The sequence below is a fragment of the Coprinopsis cinerea genome (genome assembly GCF_000182895.1).
Source record: "Coprinopsis cinerea okayama7#130 chromosome 7 map unlocalized cont3.7, whole genome shotgun sequence".
Taxonomy (NCBI): domain Eukaryota; kingdom Fungi; phylum Basidiomycota; class Agaricomycetes; order Agaricales; family Psathyrellaceae; genus Coprinopsis; species Coprinopsis cinerea.
This window is the reverse complement of record NW_003307538.1, coordinates 2,157,472-2,180,339: the sequence shown is the minus strand read 5'-3', so window position 1 is coordinate 2,180,339 and position 22,868 is coordinate 2,157,472. Positions and strand designations below refer to the sequence as shown.

Here is a 22,868-nt window from a genome sequence, read left to right as displayed (position 1 = left end):
GTTCTGCTCCTTGCACCGAGGAATCCCCCGACACCACATACATATGTAGGCAGTTTCAGGCGGAATACAGGAAAACGTTCCTTGCGTCGTGTTTGTTACCGCGTACCCGTGGCTTGCCGTCGGTCCGACGCATCCTGACGCAATCAAAGATTCGCGGGATGATGAATGGTTCCTGTCCTGATGTTCAGCACAGAACAGTATCAGGCTCTTGGTCTGCAGTGGGTACTCCTACAGAATGGATGCTCGGACCGACAGAATCTTAGTTGCTCACGCGTATGTGGTTTCGGACGACATCAAGTCTATTGATTCTTCTTTTGAACCCAACGGAGTACACCTCTTCCAATGCAGATGGTATACAGCTCACAACAGTCTATGAGATGGTGGGCGGAGGTATTGTATGGTACATAACTCTTTTCCTTCTCCCTGAACGTTCTTGGCCCTGTAGATGTCGTGTGCTATAACCGAGGGTATAGCACGCGTGGAATTCAACTCTTCTGGGCCTTGGCTTCGGTGATGACCTCCTTCAAGGCTTTCACGACGCGGTCGATATCGCCACGCTCTTTGTCGACAACGGTGACACCCATGTGACTGGATAAAGAGGCTCTGGTCAGAAAAAGTCGTTGTGTCAAGGTTTTTTTAATGAACTCACCCCACACGGAAGTATTTGTCTGTACAGAGAGAGCACGGACTCAGCGACCGGGATAACCGTAAACAGGGGTGGAGCATACCTTTGATTTGGGCGTGCAAGCCACCGGCGACAACGACACCACGCTGAGCGAGCCGAGGAATAACATCGGCAGCTCCCAAACCTTCGGGGTAATAAAGCTGGAATCGTGTCAGGCGACCTGAAGGACCTGGACAGAGAAGAGTAGATGGTACGTACAGCGGTCATGCCGTTGGCGGCCTCGCCGTCGGCCTGTGGGAGCTGGCTCAAGCCCAACTCAGCTGCAGCTGCCTTGACCCTCTGACTGGCGGCCTTGTGGAGAGCGAAACGTTCCTCAAGAGGAACAACAACTTCCGCAGGCTGGCCGGCGGCAGATGCGTTGCGCTTGCCGGTGATGATGCTTAGCGAAGCATGGTACGCGTAGATCAGGTTGACAGGGGGTGTGGCGAAATAGGCTGGAGAGCCAGATTCATATGCGTTCATGATGGGGAGCCATCTTGGTTTGACGACATGTGAGGTCAGGGGACCGGGAAACCAACGGAAGTGCGGGTACTTACTTTTTCCAGCTGGCGTAGTAGGACGAAGGTGGCGATTTTCGTGCTTTGAACACCTGGGCGATGTGAGAATAAACTTGGGGGAGGAAGGCGAGGGCAGACCTCAATAGCACGGGCACTGGCGACGAGAACGCTCAAACCGGGAGGGGTGCCGAGACCTTTTTGCGATGCAGTGAGGACGATATCGAGGCCCCAGTCGTCGAAACGGATTTCCTCAGAAGCGACGGAGCAGACGCAATCCGCGACGACCTAGTGAGCCACGTCAGAAAGAAGTCGGAGAAGCGAAGATGGGAAAATGTACCAATGACTCGGGGGATATCCGGCGGACAGTCTCAGCGATGCCTTTGGCGTCGGAAAGGACAGCGGTGGAGGTGTCGACGTGGGTGAAGGCAACGATCTTGTAGAATTTGCCTTCATTCTTCTTTTGAATGAGGGCTTTCTCGAGCTCGGCGAGGGCCACAGCTCGGCCGATGGGGGCCTTAACCTGAGTGACCTTGGCCCGGTACGTCTCCAAGCTACAGCAGACGGTGAGCAAGCCCGTTTGCCCCGCAACAGCGTGCGGCGACTCACCAGTCAGCAAAGCTGTCCGCAAAGTAACCAGAGTGCAACACCAAAGCCTCCTCTCCGTCTTCGACCAAGTTGGCTGCCACCTGATCCCAGCCCAGGGTACCGCTTCCACTGATCAAAAATGGCTGGGTATCCTTGCCAGCGTACAGGACCTCCCTGGTCATTCGGATCGAATCGCCAAAGACAGGGATAAAGTCCTTGGAGACATGGGACATCGAAGGGTGTGCATTGGCATAGAGGACGGAATCAGTGACCTCGATGGGCCCTGGGATGACCAGCAAATCGTGCGGTGCTTGGGTGAATGGCGACATCCTGGTTCTGGTCGTGTGGATTGCTCTGGTCGCTGTTGTGGTCGTCGCTGGGAAGAACGATCTGGTAGCGCGGAAAGAGGTTGAGGACAAGAGTCGACTCAGCATATATGCTGCCAGGGCCGTGGTGCTTGTAAGCAACGACTTCGCCGGCGCCTAAGAAGAGAAAATGTTCGCGATCTCCGTAGTCAGGCGGTCACAACACTGATAACGGAGCGGATCTCCGTACCTATAGGCACAGATAACGGATCAACTACCCTTCCATCCGCCCCGACGCCGGATTTGGCCCCGGTACGCCGTGGCAGAAAACCTATCACCGGACAGTTTGACGAGGAAGATGACTCTGGCCCCGGAGGAAGCTGCGGGACCACCATGTCCCTTCCAACGGCGATCATCTCTCTCATCATCGAATACGTCGCTCAAAGCCCGTTCACTCGCCTCTTGCCACATACACGCCCCAATATCTTCCCTACCCTCCTCCATCGCGCGCATTTTGATGGGTACCCCTAACCACCTTACGGAAAACTCGTCCTTGTCTAGTGGATACACCCAGCCTGACATCCCACGACAAGGAGCTAGTTGTGAGTCGCTGCTCAAGCTCAAAGTCGGCCTCCTAGTACTCTAAACGGGTGGAGCATCGTGCTCGAGAACTCGTTCATTTGGGATCATAACTACTCTGCTGCTCAGTGCACTATGCATTGACACTGGTATTTTGGACGATCACTGGAGTGAAACAGCGGCGGGAACAAGAATAGGCCCAGCGACGGAAATTCCTTGTCGCAAGTACATGGTCATATCAGGCAGAGCAACTTCCATCTGGAAGCCTTTCGCTTTGGTGTCCTTCACATCCAGTGTACATGTCAGTCTCTTGGTTCTCCTGGGGTGGTTTACTCGACATACCTGAGGGCTCCTGTACAGAGTAAGATTCCCGTCAATGGCAGTTACAGCACCATTCTTGAACGTCGAGGTCATCTTCAACTCGACGGCCAGGTGGGTTGGCGTGACTTTGACTAAATGGGGTGTAAATGGAGAAGGCACTGGGATATACATCACATATGGAGCTCCTACCCGACTTCACGCTGGTTCAATACCCATGAGCGCTCGGTAACCTCAAGGTAAGAAGTGGGAGTGCACCTACTCTGGCTTAGCCGTCTGGACTGCGTTGAACGTCCACTCGAAGAACTTGGCGATCTCTTGGGTACCGTTTAAGCGCCCGAGACCAGGAACGTCAGCAGTTGCATTCGGCTCGAAAAAGTTGGCCGCGAAGTCAGGGTCTTTCTTCTCGTAGGCGGTGAAGTTCTTACATAAATAAGACATGGTCAACACGCATGTTAGTAACCTGTGGTCTCGACGTTGGGAAAACAGGATATGTACCACTAGGATCCATTTCTTCGTTGCCTCCAATTCGGCTGGGGAGACCTCGGACACAAACTGGACATGGTCAGGGATTTGGGACATGGGGGTGAAGGTTTTGAGGACTCAAGAAGTAGAGGGGGAAGGATTGGTTCTGAGCGGGGAAAGGTGTTGCTCTGTCTTATAAGATTCAGGGTAGGCTTCGCGCGAGAATCCAAGGAGTGATTTAGAGGCGGCTAAACTGAAGCCTATGATAAACCAAAAGGAATTTCGAAAACACCGGGGAGCCAGAACGAGGAATCGAAGGTTCTCAAACCAGTGAGGGGTGGGAAGGGACCTTGTGGGAAGGAAGAGCAGCCTGCAAGGGTGACAATCCATTATAGGAATCTCACCAAGTGCAACGGTATAACCCAGTTGCATGCATATTTTTGGAAGGGCGGGAGAACAAATACCAGGGTCGACATCTCTCCGCCGCTGAAAACCCATTCCACAACGCGAAGGCAACGTCATACTGGAAGGGAACTGAAGCAACCCACTGAATGCAAGTGTTATTCTTGCGAGGATCGCATTCGAGCACAAATGCTATAGTTCCCAAACAGGGTTTGCAGCACACAGATGCTGAAAACTTTGGAGAGAGGAGACGAAAAGGTGAATGCGAATTCGACTTGTCAGGGTTTGCCAGGGGAGCGGAATTAACCGAGTGCGTACAATTGGGCGCTTAAACATCTGATCATGAAACCGGCTGGCTTCTGACCGTCGGCCTTTCCAAGTTCATCATACTCTTGTCTCGATTCCCCCATCCATCCTGTTGCATTACTGAAAGCAATTATCACTTAGCCATTTCGACGCTGTTGGATCGACAGGGACCCCCTATTCCATTGAAGCCGAGTTTTCGGACCCCTACTCCTTGACCCGAACCATCATGATCAACCCCGGTTATAGGTGTCCTAGAGTCCTCCACACACTCCAGCGACACTCGAGGACAACAAAATGAACACAAAGATACGGCTCGATAAACTAGGAGAAGCGGAAATCACGCCCTTCAAGCTTGTCCTATGCAGTTGCCACGGAAGATCGCTGCCAGAAGGAAGATGCTCGAGCTATGTAACTCTTTATAGAGAGCTCACCAACGAGACTATCGTACGCGCCACGCCTCCAAGCGATCTGTGCTATGCCAGAAGGACTATGAAGGGCTGGGACAAGGTTGAACACGTTCTGTGAGGAAGCCCATCTGCTGCTGAAACCAAGAAGATATTCGGCCAGCAGAGAAGGGGTCCCTGCTACTGAAAGAGTTTCATTACAGGTATGAAACATGGTGCTCACATTTACCTGGTGCTTGTCTTCGAGTGCTAAGCGCTAACACACAGTCTTGATAGTTTTCATCCCGCGGTAGTACAACGAGTCTGTCATGAACTGGACAGAGATGAACGGGGAAGCATTGAACACGTTTCGATGATTTTCGCTGTGGCTGCTGGAGGCCAGCCTCATTCACCGCGTCGGTGGCAGCACACTATGTTCGTGCCGTGCTTCTTTTATGTGAGGTTGTTCTGACCACGGAGACTGATAGCAGATTGCGCCCTTGCTTCTCGATATCTCTGCTCCGCGGACCCTTTGGACGTGGCATCTTCCTCGTCTGAGAACGAATCAGAGAAGTACCTGCCAGAAGACTCCCTCGAGGATAATTGCCTTGCGCTGTGGATGTTCTCAATCCCGTGGCGTCCTACTTCTTATCTGTGGCCTCAAGGTCTCCCAAATTCCGAGTCAAGGCTACGGTCGAATGCGAGCGTTATACTTCTCATCAAAATTCACAACATTACCCTCTCACCCGATCACACAATAGCTGGAGCGCATGTCGATGAGGCAGGCAAAAAGGCCTCCTGCAAGGAAAGAGTTTGCGCCTTTCCTTAAGATCATCCATCGCAGGTGGCGGGAAAACCGATGGGCGTACCGGTGCAAATTGGAGACTTCGTCGATGAAGGTACGACAATGCAAACGTGGATCAGCAAGGAGAACCCCATCTTAAAAAGAGAAGATAAGGTATGCGTGTTTTCTTCAACTTTTAGGAAATGGCTTAAACGTGTTTTCATAGACTGACCTCGGCTCAAGGCCGAAGTCGAATACATGTTCGCACTAGCACTGATTGAGCATTCTAATGTCAAGAAACCACCGTATTCTGCCTCGTTGTCTCGCAATACGACTTGAATGACGCGTCTATGAGATGGTGTAGAAGCAAGTAAACTAACCACGTTTTTTCTTATATTCATACGGGAAACTAACTGATATCCCTTGCCTGTCATATCAGCAACGCTCTCGTAAACCTGTCTCTATTCCAGCAACCAATGTGCAACAATCCATAGCACCGGGTTTATGTCACCCATCTAGACAACCGCCAGTCCGCAGGGCGCCTGCGGCGTGTTCTGCCTCCTCCATGTTTCCTCCATGTTCCTTTCATTTCCCTGTGCGGGTTGGTTGGCCGGCTGTCACCGATGAGAAAAAAGGCGCCTTTTCCGGAGCACGCATCCGTAAAGAGACATCTCAGGCAGGCAACGTTGAGGGGCTTGAAGCAGCGTGACCTTGGAGCGAAGCTCTAAATTCCTTCTTTCCCAAAACGTCCAGGCATCAGGTTGCTAATTTTAAGCTTCCCTTGATATACGTGCTTTCCCGTGCAGCCCTTTTCAACCCTCCACATTCCTTTGTACGGGGCACCGCCAAAACAACGCCCCTCCTTCGTTCTTTTCCATCTCTCAACTGCTTTTCCAACGCTTTCGTGGGCGGAAAGGATCATCCGTTATAACCTTTGATCGAGCGACACGAGTCTATTCATCCCAGCGATCCGGAGAACAAAGGCAAGTTTACACGCGTCGCGACAAAGCAGACTATCGAACTCACCCCGAAAACAATAGGAACATCAGTCCAATCAACTTTCTCCTCTGATCAAGACTTCAAACTCCCCAGACACGAAGGCAATAATGCCCCGCCCACCAGGTCTCCGCTCCGAGGCAGAGAATGATCGCGTATGTCGCTCTCCCATTTGCTTCCGCCCACTAAAAGTCCCTTACCGTCGCCCTTCTCTTCGGTAGATCGCTGACCACCGAGAGTCAAAGTTGACCTTCGCAGTAATATGGGATCCTGAAGCTGGAATGCAATCGTTCTCGGGTGACAGCCTTGATGTGCTGAAAGACTATCAACAAGGCGTTGATTGCCCTGCTTATCAAGAGTATGTTGCACAAAGGACGAGGAGGAGGAAGCAGCCATCAAGGACAAAACCAGCTGGGGCCGCGCATAAACCACCGGCTTTGGAACCGTTTGCAGTCCTTGGGGCCAGGAGCAAGCATTTCATCGGGATTCATACTTCTGGGGTATACGAGAAGTATTTGAAAGGGCTCGTTCCTTTTAAGCAGGCACCTGTCGAGGAGACGAAACCCGTTAAAGCGAATCTATCGACAGAAACATCAGACGACAGTACTGACGAGAACGAGGAGTACACGTTCCAAGTGAACTCAGTGCTCTTCAGCGACACTGACGTAAGTTTCATTACTTTTTTTTATCTCGTTCATGGCTAAACTCCGCGCCCTTTCCTTCAGTCTCTCCTCACCGAGTTGGACCAAACCGAAATTCGATATTTCCGACGTCTGGTCGACTCGGACAGCGACAGCCCCCTCGACTCGCCGCCAGAACATTCCGTCAATGTTCCCTTCACACCGAACTCGGTGTTTACCTTTGCCGCTCTCTGGGACCCCAAGAAGGGGTTCTCTACCTTGCAGGACGGGAAGCTCGTCCGAATTCCAGCCACGTCCGACTCGGATAGCGAGTATTCTGGCGACAATCTAACTGTGAAAGGGTCGGCTGTTACTGCGAGAGAAGAACTTGACGATTCTCTTGATGGGATCCAGGAAATCATCTACTTCCCGAGAGCTAATGACGGGTCTAACCCTGCCAGGGACGCCATCCCATCTTCAACACTCGATGGTCTGAACCGTGGACCTTGGAACGGAGGCGCCTTTTACGAGGAGGATGAAGGGTTCTACGAGACTTTAGGCGTGCAAGGCGGGCATAACGACTGTGATCAATTGGTACTTCCCCTCTCTCCTCCAGTTCATGAAATATTGATCTAGTCTCTAGCCATCTCGCTTTTCGACAACAACGACATCCACCTCTCGCTACATCCGTGTCGATGGGAACCTTGTTCCAAGCCCTGGGACGAGCGTCCTTGCATTCATGCCTCGCAAGATGCCATCCTCGACGTCCGCCAAAGGATTCATGGGTCGTGCGAAATCAACAAAGAAATCCGAGGGCGCGACGTCGGGAAGCACACCTGCAGCTCCTGCTGTCCCGCGTCACTGCGAAATGATGCCCTCGGCCTTCAAGAATATCAACTCTCCAATACCGACCCGTCTGTCACAGGTCTTCAAAACGAAATGGACGAAATGACCCAAGGCGACGGATGACAACAAGTGGGTTCTGATTGACGTCCAATCAGTCATTACAGAGAGGGTCCTTGAAATATGAGAGGAAGCGAGAGATGAGGAAGAATTTAGACTTGCAATGCCACATTTGACGATTTAACGATTTCTTGACGTTCTTTGACGATTTCGCCGACATACATATATACCCCTTTGCCAGTCTTTCGTTCTTCTTCGGGTCTGGAGCTGCGCTCCTAAATGTAGCACTCCTTGTGACAATCTTGTACCACACTGTATCTTGTACCAAATCAATACGTTCCTCAAAAGCATCGCTGGGCCGGCTCAGGGCGCATTTGAGGCGCATCAAGGCGCGTTGTTTGTCGCTGTATCACGAAAGCTTGGCCCTTCGGCGTTCGCGCGCAGGTTGACGCTGATCGCATTGCTTTGCTGCTCACCCACCGACTACCGCGACGACCATGAGTCTCAAAAAGAGGTGACCACTGAACTTTATATCTCACCTGGTATACATACTTAAACAACATACAACCAAAGCGCAAAACTCGACCTGCTGGTTCGTGTCCGATACACCAACCCAATACCGCCGCCGCCATGCCCTCCCAAATTGCTGGATATTCCAACGAACCCAATGCGATATGCGCGACCTGAATTCCTAAACGCCGTGGCGAGCGAACAACCCCTACCTATGATCGTCGATGCAGAGTGCGGAATGCCGTTGGACTTGTCACAATTCGAATCATTATGGGATGAAGGAGCGGATGATTCATGTACGTTCCGGCTTATCCTATGGGTCAGGATTTAAACTGACTGTGGCCTATTTAAATGCTGCTCATACGCACTCTTGTGTCATTGGCCATTGAATTCGGCTATTCGCAAATGTAGCATTAAATCCCGACCCTAACAACCTACCCCGACTGGATCCCAAGGATGCGTTTATGTTGGGCGACCCCTCGTCTTCAACAGGGATGTATCCCACTTCAGGACCCATTGGTCCAACACCCATCGCCCCCATGCCTGCTAGCGTTCCCTGGCTGCGAAAGACCGAATATCTCAGTCGGGAAAGTGGTCAACGTGGTACAACAACGCAAGAACCGTGCGTAGGCTCTCGCGATGCATTGTACCGCCGCTTTTACTCACACCTACGCTTTCTGTTTCAGAAAAGTCGCGACAACGACCGTGGTGGACGTTTCGAGGAATGCACAATTGGCAACCATTGAAGCATCCTTTAAAGCTTGCAATGACGACTTTGATCTCGAAAACTTGCGACACCCGAACAACCCCAACCTCACAGCGGTGGAATCATATCCCATCCTACCCGACGCAGACATCTGGGCCAACCAATATGACTTGTTCCGATTCTCTGAAAGACCGGGCGAAAGGCCTGCAGATGTACGTCCGGTCTATATCTCTCAACTCCACCCGGTTTGCTCATGGTCTTCTCTCCAAGGTTCCCGATGAGCGTCTGGATTGTGCTATCCTTCGCCCCATGAAAACGGAGCACGACTCCTTCCTTGCTTATTACCTCACGAAAGACGACGATTCGGCATTGCGTCTCAAGGAGCTACGGGCGTCTCTCAACCCTTATGAAGTTCCGGAAGAGCAGGAGGTCAGTATACAGTCCGCATCTTTCTGAGTCAGGCACCATCTCACTTCTATGAATCAGGAAACTATCTTCCAATTCGTTCGAGACTACGAGACTGTCAAGGTCGAACAAGAAGTGCCGAACGAGTTCCTGCTCACGATACAAGAAGACGAGGGTATCCGCTCGATGGCCGACGTCGTCAACGGTACCGACCAGCGCCCAAGGAAAGAAAAGGGTGCTTATTACAAGAACATCGAGCGGAAGATGTTGCTCAAAAAGAAGCGCGCAAACGTGAGTAACCCCTTTCATTCTCCTTCTTCCAGTCTCAAGTCTTGGTTCTTTCATCAGGTATACGACCAATACGATGACAAGTGGGAGATTATCCGGGCGAAGTACGCGCCGACGAGCAAGGAGGAAGAGGAGGAGCGACAGGATGCATTGGCAGAGGTTGCCGACCCAATGTACATGCTCAACCGAGACGCAGATGGCGAGATAGAGGTGGAGGATCAGGCGGAAGATCCTAGTGTAGCGATCTTTGGAAACGGCGGGGATGACTTCTAACGGCACTGTGCTAGTCGCTACCCACCCATTCACGATCTTAATGACATTTGCTTTCCTTGCATGATCATATCGGGGATGTCTTCATGGTGCATAAGCATACAGATAACAGGATGTGTGTGTGTGTCGACGAGAGAAAAAGAAGCCAGAGAGAGAAGAAATTTAAGCCTCTGTCAACTCGCGCAGCCGACGGATTGTGCTAAGGAAAAGAGATCAAAACCAAGTGGAACGAAGAGAAATATCGGTACACACCTCCGCACAGTAGCAGCAGCGGTCGTCGAAACGGTCCATGCTCCTCCAGCAATGACCTTTTTGCATGCACTGCATCCCCAGATGCCAACAGCCGTCCTCTTCACGGTGTCCTAATAAACGGCAAAACGATATTGAGCAACATTTCCTGATTTGAACCGCGAGGCGAACAGACCTTGCCGCAGAAGGTGCAGGTGTAACGGGCGTGTTGGGAAACTTCCATCTTCTTCACCTGCTTACGGAGGGAGGCACCATAACGCTATAACATCCAATCGCCCATCGTAAGCCTTCAGATTGTCCTCACACTTCAAATCTAGCTGTTCCCAACTCACAGTACCGTACTTTCCGGTGATTCCGACCTTCTTGGTGCGTTTTGTCTAGGATCATAGTTTCAGCGTCCTCGTCGTGGGCGAGCGCGAGTGCAACGGCGATACTCACCATCTTGAAACTGGAGGAGGGTTGCGGTTGGGGCTGACGGTGTCCACGGCTTGCAGGGATAATTCGATGCGTGAGAATCTTCTCAGCTTCGGCTGATCCCGAAAGCCTGTATAGTTTTACGCCACTGCGTCACGCGACTTTCTTTCCGCGTTTTCTTGGCGCTTCTTCTCCCGCTCACGACGCGTCCGAAATTGAATAGAGTCCATTGTCTCTAGCTAAACACACACAAGTCCGTTATAACAATTATCCTACAAGTTGGTGGCCTCGTCCGCATTGAGGATGATGGTCACGAAGAAACGAATCATCTCGACAAACACGTCGGCTTCAATATCTGAAGACGCTTCATTAGCCGGTAATTCCAGGAACATACATTGCGACTTACGTTCGTTAACCGTATGCACACCTCGTGCAGCAGGGATCAGGTTGTGGTAATGGTTGTAACGGAATATGTTATCCGTGAGGTCCCAATAATACCGGGTATCTGAAGCTTCACGTTAGTCGCGGACGCCAACCGCGCAAGGACAACGCACCAGTATTCCCCGGCATCATGCCAGGCGCTATAACCATCTCATCCGAGCTATTCAAACCCCGGTGAGACCTATACGTCGCCTTGATGGTTCCAGCCAACAACTGGTATGCTCCCGAATCCTTGCCGGTTGGAGTGACGGGCGCAGGCTCCAATCCATGAAGCGTCGCGTTCTTCACGACCAATTGACGCGGGGATTCCGCACCGTGTTCGCCCAGGATGACCTTGTCGAAGGCGGTGAAAGTTAAGTTGTGGCGCTTCGCCAGGGGCTTGAGCAACTCGACATAACGCCTCTGGACTTCGCCCAATGAACTGTAGGTTTGCACCTCAGCATTGTTCGCGAATGTTGCAGCTGACCACCCACCTCGTAACAGAAACACGATGGTTCACGATAGCCCATGCATCTTCGGGTAACGCGTTACTCTTGACACCTCCGTGGACCATGTCAATAGCTTGAGTCGTGCCGACTAGACTCTTGAACAAGGAACTCTTAAACAACTTTCGCTCGACCAGCTTCAGCAGCAAGTTGGAATAAAGGGACCATCGGATAGTGTGTCGCAAGGAAGGAGAGACGGCTTTGGCGTGCCGACTAACGCATTGGAGCGACTGGAACAGCGGTTGATTCCTGGTCTAAAGTGCAATTCATGTTCAGTTGCCTTCCTCTCCTTTCGCTCAACCGTATCCAACGTACCAGAGGTGCGGGGAAAGGGTTCTTCTCCAAGTGTGAAAGGATATCAGCCAGGATGCCAATACTCTATGGGCGCCTTCTGCTAAGCCATGATTCACAGACCAGGGTAGAATGGACGCACCGTATGGTCGGGAGGAACACTCGAATGTCCTCCCGGCGTTCGAACTTCGACGCGGATGTTGTACAAACCCTTTTCAGCAATTCCAGGCAAGGCAATAACCGAACCGAATTGGTTGTAAAACCCAGCTAGCACGGATCATCGTTTCAGTCCTCACGTATGGAATTCATTGCACTCACCTCCTTCATCCACAATCATAGCGATCCCCTTCTCTCCATAGATGTCCTTGATTGCGCCTGCGAGCGTCCCGGCACCCTAACACGATAACAACGTTCAGCATTTCATCGTCATGGTCGTTTTAATAATTGCGACCCACATGGAAACCACTGGCTTCTTCGTCAAACCCAAATGCTAGGACAACGCCCCGTTCGGGTTGAAACCCAGATTGAAGCAGAGTTTCTACAGCAGCTCTGAAAGTGATCGAGCAGGTTCAGTCCCTGCCTTAACGGATGTAAGGAAGGATGGCTTACAATGATCCAACGAGGCCTGATTTGTCGTCCGAACTCCCGCGGCCCCAGATCCGCACGCCTATAGGAAGTCAAAAGTTAGACTGGGTCTCTCAAAACAGGAAAGGACTAACCGTCGTAGTATCCAGAGAATGGCTCATGTACCCATGACGACCTTGTCGAGTTCTCGACGGGGACGACATCTAACCGATCAGTGAGATTGTGCACCTCTGTGCTCGATAACAAACGCACCCTGATGCGCGGCTAAAAGAATGGGCCTAAGATCTGGTTGTGTTCCCCTCCATTCATACAAAAGGCCAAACTTGTTGACCTTTGTCAACTTGAGAGAAGAGTGACTATAGCGAGGCTAAGTATATCGAGAAGAAAGGCAGGGAAAAGCAATTGCATACACCAACGGGAACGCAACTTTCAAGTACGCGTGGAAAGGGATGAACTTGTCCCATTGAGGATCTTCTCCAACTTCCCCCATGTTATCATACGTCTCGGTTCTTTCGAAATACATTCATTAGCAGTAGAAATGAGATTTGAAGCATTGACTTACGGTATCCTAACAGCATCTCCGAGCAATGTGATAGCCTTCATCTTGAACTTCTCACTCGACAGTCCCCTATTCACCTTCTCCCATAGCTCATAATGACGCCTCGGAACCAACTCACCAGGCTGAGCACACTCGCCCAGCTCGTGCATCTCATGATCATTCCACCATGCAATTCCAAGGTACGCCATATACACCACATGGAACACCAGGAAGAGGGTGATCAAACACTTTGAAGTTGAGCTCGAGGCCCTCGACTGGCGGCTGTTCCCAGAAGAGACGGTAAACGGAGCGACGTCTGGGTCACTATGAACCTCGACATGCTTCTCGACGCGGATATGGAGCGCTTCTTTCGACTTCTTTCGATGTCTGCTCCTTGTGCGGGTGGGGGAATTGGTGGAGGACATGGTGGTCGAGGGAGGGAAGGAGGGCTCGGCGATATTAAGAGCGCCTAGGATAGTCGTAAGAGCATGTCTGAGTCAGTAGAGCTGCACCTTGTCAGTCCGTCCCCCTTGTACCTGTTGTTCAATCAAGACATAGTACCTTGTGCGCGAACCATGTTCAGCGCGGCACCGACAAAGTCGCAGAGGTGTACATATGACGCCATCGAGGTTTTGATGTTCGTTGAAACGCTAGAAGAGTCCAAATAATAGCAGAATGGCGAATTACAAGGGTATAGTGGACGAGGGTACCCTCATGCTACGATGTACAAGAAAAGCATTAGTGAAAAGACTAGATGGTTCCAAGGTGTCGGAAAGAAAATATTAGTAGCAAATAGCACAAGATTCGTTAGAAGTCATTGAAATGTCGAGTGTTCAGAACGCCTCTGAGGCACCTCCATAACGCTTTGGGAGGTTATTGTCATCGATATGCGGGCCCAACGCCTTCTTGATGGCAGACGTTCCAGATCCCACGACCGACATCTTGGCAAGCGTAGCAGCGGGGATGATAGGTTTGAAAGCCCAGAAAATCCAGTTGAGAATTGTAGGAACGTTAATGAAGAACTTCTTGTAGAGGAGTTCTGGGTAATGGCTTTGGAAGATATTGGTTGCTTCGGAGGCGGCCGCTTTGGAGTTGGCGTCGCGACTGGTGAGTCCTACACCTTCGTAGTCTGGTCGAACACAGAGTGAGTCCCATTTGGCCGGGAAGTCAACGTATTGAGACATACCGTGGACTTGGATCATTTGGTCGACTTCGGTAAAATCGAGCTGGCGAGTGGAGCGTTCTTGGAGGGCAACACGCCAACTGTGCATTGAGGTCAGCAGAAAGATCACCGGAGACGCGGCCTTGACTCACCGAATGAAGCGCTGAACATCAGCAAAGACGGCCTTGATGTCAGGATTGGCGCCATAGAGATTGTAACTGTTGCGCATCACAAGTTAACTGAGGTGAGCAAGTAACCAAGAACCGTGTCTACTTACACGATAGGCCTGTTCTCCTTGTCAACGCCGTGAACGTGGGCAAGCTTGCCAAACAGGTCTTGAGGAAACTCTTCCTTGAGTGCAGCTTCGATGTTGAATGACTCGCGCCACCTGAGGGTGCCTACAAGCATTTCCCGTGCGGCAGTTGGATTAAGGTTTCTACATGGATTGGGGTGTGAGTTGTATGACGGGTGTCCGGGGACATACAAGACTCACCTGGCCCTCAAGAACTTCATCAGCACGACGCTGGCGCGCGCATCCTTCGCACCGTTCGGGTCCAAAGGAACGCCCCAGATCGTGACGACTGCGGTTCTGGCGTCTTTGCGGTCTGGGAAGGCTTCCTCGAAGATGTTGGGAAGATCGGCCTGTCCATGGGGGTCAGTAGTTGGTTACGGTGAGAATGGAGGTAGACTCACCCTGAATTTCTTCAGTGCCTCCCATTCGGCGGTGGTAAATCGCTTCGTGAGTGTGCTCTGGGGTTCATCTGCATCCTTGTCGGCAGCTTCAGAAGCGGGCTGCTTCTCCTCAGCTTTGGGCGCTTCCCCAACTGCAGCGGTAGCGGTCGCAGCTGGAGCATCAGGGGTTGCAACAGGCTCAGCCTTCGTCGCAGCCGCTGCAGAGCTTGTCGTGGTTACCTCCTCTACTTTCGGTTCACCAGATGTTGCCGGTGCGGGTGCTGGGGTTGGAGCAAGAGGTGCAGCTGCAGTGGTCTCGATGGGTGCGGCTTCAGACTTGGTAACTGTCGGGTCCTGAGTCATCTTCGGCTCCTCTGGCACGGTAGGGGTGGGTTCAGGCTGCGTTGCGGGTGCTTGGGGAACCTCTGGTGTAGGCTCTGGGGCAGGCTTTGCTGGCGTCTCGTCGACGGTCGCAGAGGGGGTCTCCGCGGCCTTTACAACAGCTGGCTCCTCAGTCTTCTCGGAATCTGCGGGAAGTTGAGCTTCCGACGGTGCAGGCACGGCGTTCCCGTTGTCTTGCTCAGTAGCTTTAGGTTCTTCGGGCTTTGGGGCCGCGTTCTGGTCGACGTTGGGATCTGGTTGGGGAGTGGGTTCTGGGACTGCCGGTGCCTGAGCAGGAGAAGGGGCAGGTGCTGTGGCTGATTCCGACATTGATAACGATTATAAGGATATCGAAACGTGTATAGAGCGTGTCGGTCACGATTAGGTTGTGGTGCAAGTCGTTGCTGCAGAGTCTAGTTCTTGGGTGTGATCGTACCTTGGCGTTGTATCTGATTAGATTGCTTACTAATAATACTTTCCCACACTCGAATGGCTTCGTTGTTTGAAGATCTGGAAATTCATTGCTGTCACTGCATTCGTCGCTGTCGCCGTCGTCGTCCTGATACCCAGCTGTCCTTGAAGGCCCTTTCGCTCTTTTCGCTAGACGACCAGTTGCCTTATTCTCTATTTAATTCTCCCAAGAGCTCCCCGGCGCATGCTCTTCAATATTCACTGCAAGCCCTAATCAACTTATTCCCGGTCGACACTCCCCGCCCCCATGTATAAATCCAACTATGGACACCACCAGGACCCATACAGTCGCCCGAACACAATGTGGCAGTCGGGAAGGCTTCCAATGGATAGTCCATTGTGGAAGAACGAGAAGCCTTGGCTTCAACGGCTAGGGTCCAATGCAGTTATGTTGGTGGAGGACATGAAGAATGCCGTGGTGCAATTCCTGCCCGCCTCAAACCGTCGGTCCAACCGAACCCTCACTGCTGCGCCCAACAACTCGAATATCGCCTTTATCTTCATGTGCGGCCTCTGGTACACGTCGTCCGCTCTATCGTCAAACACGGGCAAGGCTATCCTCACCCAATTCCGCTACCCGATCACCCTCACCTTTGTCCAATTCGGTTTCGTAGCGGCCTATTGCCTGCTATTCATGTCACCCCTCGTCCGCTTCACCCGCTTCCGCCCACCGACGAAGGAGATTGTATTCAGCACTTTTCCCATGGGCCTGTTCCAGGTCGGAGGCCATATCTTCTCCAGTATTGCCATTTCCAGGATCCCTGTTAGCACTGTACACACCATCAAGGTTAGTCCCAGTGCTAACGCTTTCCGAATGATACTAAAGCCACAGACAGGCACTGTCCCCGTTGTTTACCGTTGCGGCTTATGCCCTACTATTCGGTGTCAGCTACTCCACCAAAACCTACATTTCCCTCCTCCCCCTCACCATCGGTGTCATGCTGGCGTGCTCGTTTGATGTTTCTGCATCCAATGCCGTTGGCCTTTTGTGCGCATTTGGATCAGCTTTGGTATTCGTTAGCTCGAATATCTTCTTCAAGAAGATCATGCCCACAAACCCCTCGGGATCGTCGGCCCCTTCGCATAAACTCGACAAGCTCAACCTCCTCCTTTACTCCTCTGGGATGGCCTTCTTATTAATGATTCCGTTGTGGCTCTATCATGATCTTCCCGTCCTTCTCGCCAGCCGAAACCACAATCACGTCGTCCACCCAAGTCACGGACACGAACCCCGCCATTCAGTGTCCTACTACTTCTTCATGAACGGAACTGTACACTATGCACAGAACCTCATTGCGTTCATCCTCCTTTCCTCGACATCACCCGTTACTTATTCTATCGCTTCGCTCATCAAGCGGGTGGCCGTCATCTGCATTGCCATTGTGTGGTTTTCGCAGCGAATCCACCCCATCCAAGCCTTTGGAATCTGCCTCACCTTTGCTGGTTTGTACATGTACAACAATGCCAAAGGTGACGTGGAGAAGGGGGAGAAGAAGATTCGAAGGATGGAAGCCGTCAACAGCCTCACGCTGCCCAGCACCAAGGAGGATTCGCGGATGATGATGGGGACGGACACTCCTCCCGAGTTCGAGGTGACGGAGACGACCGGGTTGGGGTCGGGCACTTACAATCCCAGCACCTACAGCCGCGCACGTGGGCTCTCGCTTTCATCGAAAGACGGACAGGGCCTCTACCACAATACTTCATCATATCCCCACCACCGAACTCCCCAGGCGCCACCCACGAACTCTTTCGTCAAAACTGTCGACGCACGTTTGCAATCTATGAAAGAAGAGCCGGAACACTTTAGGAAGAACTCGTACCCATCCCCTCCGCCTTCTGTCGATTCGCATTCCCCTCCCGTGCGCAATGCCCCTCTTCCGAAGAATGTTGGTTATGCAGGGATGCAGCATTACAACCGCGTCGCGGCTGTTGCTGGATGATATTTTACGATTGTGATGTGATATCTTTGATCATATGGATTGTACTTTACAAGGACTTTGACGATACTTAATTGTAGTTTGGAATGTAGACCGATGTTTTCGATGTTTGCGTAGTTTGAGGTAGAGCTGTGGGAGTGAGCCTCGAGAAGATGGGGAATGGATATGTTCGTGATCACGAATTCCAATACAGTTGTTGCTTAGTGTTCTGGAGGAGCGGATGGTCATTGGCAATCAAGTGCAATGCTTCTTTCCACTGCAACGACCAACCTCCTCGCCAAGGTTGCAATCCATGTTCACACACACACACACACACACATGGTGTGCGAGGGTGTGCGCCATGAAGGTCGTCGACACAGTCCAGTTCACAGGTGCGTCCGGTATGCCGACCGTGGATGTCGAGGTTGTGTCGAGGCAATCAAGCGGTGGATCATAAACGCGGGTTCGCTTCAAATCGCGAGTCGTTACCCGGCAACAGACTGTGATTCTAGAGACGCTTCAGAGCACGATATGTGCCCTTGAGCCATTGCCATAAGACGTCGTTCAGTGCCTCTGAAAAGTAGACGTGTCTCCTGCAATGGACAGGGGTCGATCAATCTCCGCCCGCCGGACTGGCCGAGCCATCAAACCTTCGTTTCTCACGTGCTCCGGATTTTGAGTACACAAAACACACTCGCGGCGACGACGACGACGACCACCCTCCTCAAGACCCCTTACGCAGACGGCATCGCAAAATGGTTCGTGGTGTGCTCGGAGACTGCTGCTCGAGTCTATCGCCAGGTTTCATCCCGAAATTCCCGTTGGATGGCGTTGGATGCGTCGTTTTGCGCTTGGATGACCTTCGCAGTGGACTCGACGGCGATGCGCAAGTAACCTTATGCTGATTCTACTTTCGACAGGCCCGGGGACCTAAAAAGCACTTGAAGCGCCTTGCTGCGCCCTCCTCATGGATGTTGGACAAGCTCGGTGGTACCTATGTGCGTTTCTTAAATTTTGCATCTATTCGCGTACAGGGCTGATTTCTCTTGTTGAACAGGCCTCTCGTCCTTCTCCTGGTCCCCACAAGCTCCGAGAGTCCCTCCCCCTCACCGTCTTCCTCCGCAACCGTCTAAAGTATGCTTTGACTGGCCGTGAAGTCACTTCTATCGTCAAGCAACGCTTGATCAAAATCGACGGCAAGGTCCGCACCGATCCCACCTACCCCGCTGGTTTCATGGGTGCGTTTATGGTTTTTGGAGGACTTGGGAGAAGTTTTGCTCAAGCGGAAACATAGATGTGATCTCCATCGAGAAGTCTGGCGAACACTTCCGCCTGCTCTATGATGTCAAGGGCCGATTCACCATCCACCGCATCACCCCCGAAGAGGCCACCTACAAGCTCTTGAAGGTCAAGAGGGTCGCTCTTGGTGCCCGCGGTGTTCCTCACGTTGTCACCCACGACGGACGAACCATCCGTTACCCCGATCCTTTGATCAAGGTCAACGACACCGTCAAGTTCGACCTTGAGCAAAACAAAATCACCGACTTTGTCAAGTTCGATACCGGCAACCTCGTTATCGTGACTGGTGGTCGTAACATGGGACGGGCTGGTACTATTGTGCACAAGGAGAAGCACGTTGGTGGTTTCGATATCGTCCACATCAAGGATTCGCTAGACCGAACCTTCGCCACCCGGTATGTCACATTTTATCTCCGTGTCTTAATTCCCGGCTAACCAAATTTCAGTGTTTCCAACGTTTTCGTTATTGGTGAGGGAACCAAGGCCTGGATCTCGCTGCCCAAGGGCAAGGGTCTCAAGCTCACCATCGCCGAGGAGCGTGATGTCAGGAGAAAGCGGGCAGCAGCTGATCAATAAACGCATTTCTTTCTTCACCTTTTTCATCCCATGGCCACATTATGTCCTGTATGCCTACATGACTGACACATATTCATGCACCATTATGCTCTGCGGGTCTAAGATGGTTGGCTATATTTGTGAGGTATGGTTTCCGTCTACCAGTACTCTATGTGTCTGTGTGCGACTACTTCTACCTTTCCCCTGCGTTTTCTCTCCGCCTCCCACTTGCCAAACCATTTCGTCATTTTGCCTCTACTCCGCTCGCTGCCTACGTTGACCGTGGCGATCATTTTCGTCCAGTTGAGCGACATGGCGAAGCAAGTCAATTCGTAAAAGGAGGAATGCTCAGAGTATGGGACAGGATACATCAGGATCGTGCTGGTGGATTTCCCGTTGGGTTTGAGGTCCTCATAAGTGAACGGTTTCTGAACTGTGCGTGTGAGGATCGTGTTCACGCTTGGCTGCTGGTCTGTCCCTGAGGGCTGTACATATCTGCATAACTCTCGTCAGTACCACTGTTTTCCGATGCCCCATCAGAACTCACGTCCACCCTGTCGGTCTGAACCCGACGACCTTTGAGTACTTGTCGCCGAACCTTTCCAGATACTCCTTCATTTTGTCGCTGGAAATCATACCAAGGGGAAGCAGATGGACAACAGCTTCAGCGGGGTCGGATGTGAGCATGGCGTGGAGTTCAGGGTCAGCTTGACATCGTAGCAGACCAGCTTTGCGTTTTTCGCAATAAATTTTGCTACCGACTGCTTTAGCGACCGCTATAGATGTCGTGAGCAAACAGAACATCGACGCAAATCTGATATATACCTTTCACGATCCTCTCCTTGCCAATCGAATACGTTCTGCAAACGCGTCAGCGAAATCTTTCTCGCACCAAAGCTACCCGTACCCAATGACGAATAACGTCGGTTTGTCGACCTCCTTCCCCTTCCCTTTGGAAGTAGTCAGCCAAGATGAAAACATCCCAGATGCTTGACGCGTTGACTCTCCGTTGGCTAGCTTCTTAGCCAGATTTGCACAAGCTGACACGACGAGGGGTTGTGGAGGGAATGTGTACTGTTCAGTATTCGGTCAGGAAACACAATGGACGAGAAATGGGGGTGCTGACCTTGGGATCGAGATACGTCGTGTCCAAATACACATGGTCGATAACTTTACCCTTAACAGCAGGGTGAAGAACATGCTGAGGGGACGCTCTAAAATCTCCACAGTGGAGATAACGAAATGTTCGAGGGGAGCCGACATAAGCTGATTTGAAGGTGGTGTCTCCGGCGTTGACGGTTTGGCGGCCTTCAAATAAGAACAGGCATGATCCGGGACAGTGGTTTGCTTCAATGAGGGTGACGATTACACCTTGAGTGTCTGGGATGACGGTTGGCGTGTCCATGGGTAAGGGCTTTACCCATTTGCGGTCCACAGAGAGCATGTGGACGATGAGGTTGGCAGTCCCTTCGGAACAATAGATCGGCCCATGCTTCCAGCTCGATGAAAGGTTTGTGTAGTGGTCAGAGTGCGCGTGACTGTGAACAAATTGGTCACTAGATAGGTCGCGGTGAACTTGGACGGAAGACGAACGTGAGGAAGTAGGCTGTAACACCAGGTATCTTTCCGTACTTGAACGCGTCCACGGCAATGGGCATGCCTTGTAGGACCTTGTAGAACGGTGCTTTTCGTCGTCCACTGTCCCCTTTAGCTGGGCGGGTTTTGGCCTCTGCGGCACTTGCTTCCTTCCACGCTTCGTTCTCTTTGAAGGATGACATGAGGACCGAGAAAGCGTTGCTTCGGGATGCTAGATTCCGAGTGCTCGAGCTACAGCTTGGGTCGTCTATTCGGAGTACTTCGTTTTCCTCTTCCTTGAGACAGTCATCATCGACAACAAACCCCGATTCTTCGACAAATTCGTCGTCCCCCGTGCCCCAATCATCCAACGTCATGTCAATGTCCACTGGTAAGTCCCAACCAGCCTTCGTCGCTGGGATAGAGCAGATGTCGGTTGACGAACTGCAGGCCGTCTCGTCAGCAACCGCCAGTGCTGAATTGGCATCCTCAGACTGAGGCAGAGTGTCAATAGACGTTTCAAGATTCGTATGACCTGCAGTTTGAGGCGTAACCGTCGGCGAGTTAGAAGGGTCCAAAGGAAGCGGGGATTCCTGTAGCAGAACGGGCTTTCCAAACCCGCCTTTCTCCCAGGCGGGATTACGACCATTGTCGTCGAGGAAAATACGTTTGTGTGTGTCGGCGGTCTCAACAGGTCCTCCAAAAGGACTGTCGACATCGTTGGTAAGGATGAGCGCGTCGTTCGACTCTACTTTGGCGGAATTCCCCCCTGAGGGTGTCCCCGCTGGCTGAGAACCCAGCCTCTGCCGTTTACGCCCTACAAAATCAACAATCTCCACCGCGCTGTCGTCCGAGTCAGAGTCGATGACGATGACTTCCTGAACGGTAGTTCTTGACAGTCCAGGTTTGGAAGATGAGGCGGACGATGCTTTCTTCGCTGGTGGCCTCTTCTTGCTTTGAACGGGTGTTGTTCCAGGCTTGGTCGCGAAAAAGTCCAAAAGCGTCACTGAGCTGCTCGAATCATTTGCCGGTGTGCGGGTTCGTTTTTGCTTCATTCTCTTGTCCAGCAACGAGAAACAGTCTAGGTGATAATGAATTGGATTCAAGACGGTAGCACAGAGGACAACGAGCAAAGCTGGTCGCCGCTGGACGATGAAAGTGGACGAGTCCAAGACAACGCAAGAGCGCGGACCCGAAATCCTTCGTGGGAACCGCTCATATTGGTTATAAACTCCGCGTTAGCGCCCACAGTGGTGACTCGAGAAACTTTGGCATTTAAGACGCTTACACTCACCCTCTAATCTCTGTCAGTTTGCTGCCAGTGTGAATGTCTCTCGCAAATGTTTTTCACCTAAACACCGACGCCATTTCGATGGTGGGCTGTCTGTATCCAAAAACAAACCCGCATCTAGCATGAGTACGACGCCAATGATGTACCTGGAGCCTTCGAGTCCATGTCAGGCCCGCTGACTTGACACGTAAGGTATTCTCATTTCAAGACAGGAGAGACGGCGAATATACGCTGGCTCGCTACTTTACAGAAAGGATCGATGTGATTGCCCTTGTCGGAAATTTGATCCCTGGCTCCCAACGCATGCGGCCTGTTGACAGCCGTTTGACAGGCCGTTCGCCGAAAATTAAATAGGCGCCCATCTGTCATTGGCCGTTTCAGGCCGCGTTTCCTACACGTTGGAAGACCGTTTCCAGGCCGTTTCAACACCTTTTGGGGTTTGTTGAAACGGCCATCCGGGAGGCCTTCGTTAAAAGGCGTTTTTCGGCGTTTCCGGCGCCGTCTCAAATTTCCGATAGTCTGGTGACCTCCCA

At 51.9% G+C, this 22,868-nt stretch overlaps 11 protein-coding genes across 11 annotated transcripts; 5 read left to right on the top strand and 6 right to left on the bottom strand.

Moving 5' to 3' along the window:
- Positions 1-284: 284 nt before the first annotated feature.
- Positions 285-2,219, bottom strand: CC1G_05719 (alanine-glyoxylate transaminase). The gene is made up of 8 exons (XM_001831596.2): positions 1,789-2,219; positions 1,520-1,733; positions 1,321-1,467; positions 1,222-1,274; positions 884-1,160; positions 729-825; positions 650-668; positions 285-588 (listed from the first exon to the last, which is right to left on the bottom strand). The coding sequence occupies exons 1-8, from the start codon at positions 2,199-2,201 to the stop codon at positions 486-488; spliced, it is 1,323 nt and encodes a 440-aa protein (XP_001831648.2). The 5' UTR covers positions 2,202-2,219; the 3' UTR covers positions 285-485.
- A 496-nt stretch (positions 2,220-2,715) lies between these two features.
- CC1G_05718 (hypothetical protein) lies at positions 2,716-3,572 on the bottom strand. The gene is made up of 5 exons (XM_001831595.2): positions 3,468-3,572; positions 3,232-3,392; positions 3,162-3,172; positions 2,994-3,103; positions 2,716-2,933 (listed from the first exon to the last, which is right to left on the bottom strand). Exons 1-5 carry the CDS (start codon positions 3,549-3,551, stop codon positions 2,814-2,816), a joined length of 486 nt encoding a protein of 161 aa, XP_001831647.1. The 5' UTR covers positions 3,552-3,572; the 3' UTR covers positions 2,716-2,813.
- An 864-nt stretch (positions 3,573-4,436) lies between these two features.
- On the top strand, positions 4,437-5,648 carry CC1G_14881 (hypothetical protein; the record flags this gene model as incomplete). The annotated part of the gene is made up of 5 exons (XM_002910858.1): positions 4,437-4,586; positions 4,823-4,847; positions 5,014-5,336; positions 5,370-5,483; positions 5,553-5,648. 5 exons carry the CDS (start codon positions 4,437-4,439, stop codon positions 5,646-5,648), a joined length of 708 nt encoding a protein of 235 aa, XP_002910904.1.
- A 767-nt stretch (positions 5,649-6,415) lies between these two features.
- Positions 6,416-7,877, top strand: CC1G_05717 (hypothetical protein; the record flags this gene model as incomplete). Its single annotated transcript, XM_001831594.2, has 4 exons — positions 6,416-6,460; positions 6,527-6,970; positions 7,031-7,519; positions 7,569-7,877. 4 exons carry the CDS (start codon positions 6,416-6,418, stop codon positions 7,875-7,877), a joined length of 1,287 nt encoding a protein of 428 aa, XP_001831646.2.
- Positions 7,878-8,325: 448 nt separating this feature from the next.
- On the top strand, positions 8,326-10,010 carry CC1G_05716 (hypothetical protein; the record flags this gene model as incomplete). Its single annotated transcript, XM_001831593.2, has 7 exons — positions 8,326-8,342; positions 8,402-8,634; positions 8,750-8,960; positions 9,025-9,256; positions 9,315-9,473; positions 9,531-9,740; positions 9,798-10,010. The coding sequence occupies 7 exons, from the start codon at positions 8,326-8,328 to the stop codon at positions 10,008-10,010; spliced, it is 1,275 nt and encodes a 424-aa protein (XP_001831645.2).
- Positions 10,011-10,169: 159 nt separating this feature from the next.
- On the bottom strand, positions 10,170-10,697 carry CC1G_14880 (60S ribosomal protein L43; the record flags this gene model as incomplete). Its single annotated transcript, XM_002910857.1, has 3 exons — positions 10,170-10,206; positions 10,260-10,369; positions 10,599-10,697. 3 exons carry the CDS (start codon positions 10,695-10,697, stop codon positions 10,170-10,172), a joined length of 246 nt encoding a protein of 81 aa, XP_002910903.1.
- Positions 10,698-10,942: 245 nt separating this feature from the next.
- On the bottom strand, positions 10,943-13,435 carry CC1G_14879 (carboxypeptidase s; the record flags this gene model as incomplete). Its single annotated transcript, XM_002910856.1, has 13 exons — positions 10,943-11,025; positions 11,077-11,175; positions 11,225-11,532; positions 11,585-11,850; positions 11,912-11,974; positions 12,030-12,154; positions 12,206-12,281; positions 12,343-12,436; positions 12,497-12,554; positions 12,607-12,675; positions 12,725-12,828; positions 12,889-12,981; positions 13,035-13,435. 13 exons carry the CDS (start codon positions 13,433-13,435, stop codon positions 10,943-10,945), a joined length of 1,839 nt encoding a protein of 612 aa, XP_002910902.1.
- A 408-nt stretch (positions 13,436-13,843) lies between these two features.
- Positions 13,844-15,555, bottom strand: CC1G_05714 (patellin-5; the record flags this gene model as incomplete). The annotated part of the gene is made up of 6 exons (XM_001831591.2): positions 13,844-14,139; positions 14,197-14,273; positions 14,325-14,390; positions 14,450-14,608; positions 14,666-14,814; positions 14,866-15,555. 6 exons carry the CDS (start codon positions 15,553-15,555, stop codon positions 13,844-13,846), a joined length of 1,437 nt encoding a protein of 478 aa, XP_001831643.2.
- Positions 15,556-15,943: 388 nt separating this feature from the next.
- On the top strand, positions 15,944-17,807 carry CC1G_05713 (Sly41p; the record flags this gene model as incomplete). Its single annotated transcript, XM_001831590.2, has 2 exons — positions 15,944-16,483; positions 16,533-17,807. 2 exons carry the CDS (start codon positions 15,944-15,946, stop codon positions 17,637-17,639), a joined length of 1,647 nt encoding a protein of 548 aa, XP_001831642.2. The 3' UTR covers positions 17,640-17,807.
- Positions 17,808-18,320: 513 nt separating this feature from the next.
- On the top strand, positions 18,321-19,589 carry CC1G_05712 (40S ribosomal protein S4). The gene is made up of 5 exons (XM_001831589.2): positions 18,321-18,373; positions 18,536-18,613; positions 18,673-18,853; positions 18,910-19,309; positions 19,361-19,589. The coding sequence occupies exons 1-5, from the start codon at positions 18,371-18,373 to the stop codon at positions 19,488-19,490; spliced, it is 792 nt and encodes a 263-aa protein (XP_001831641.2). The 5' UTR covers positions 18,321-18,370; the 3' UTR covers positions 19,491-19,589.
- A 38-nt stretch (positions 19,590-19,627) lies between these two features.
- On the bottom strand, positions 19,628-22,099 carry CC1G_05711 (DNA cross-link repair protein pso2/snm1; the record flags this gene model as incomplete). Its single annotated transcript, XM_001831588.1, has 6 exons — positions 19,628-19,964; positions 20,017-20,245; positions 20,295-20,329; positions 20,377-20,543; positions 20,596-21,007; positions 21,063-22,099. The coding sequence occupies 6 exons, from the start codon at positions 22,097-22,099 to the stop codon at positions 19,628-19,630; spliced, it is 2,217 nt and encodes a 738-aa protein (XP_001831640.1).
- Positions 22,100-22,868: the final 769 nt, after the last annotated feature.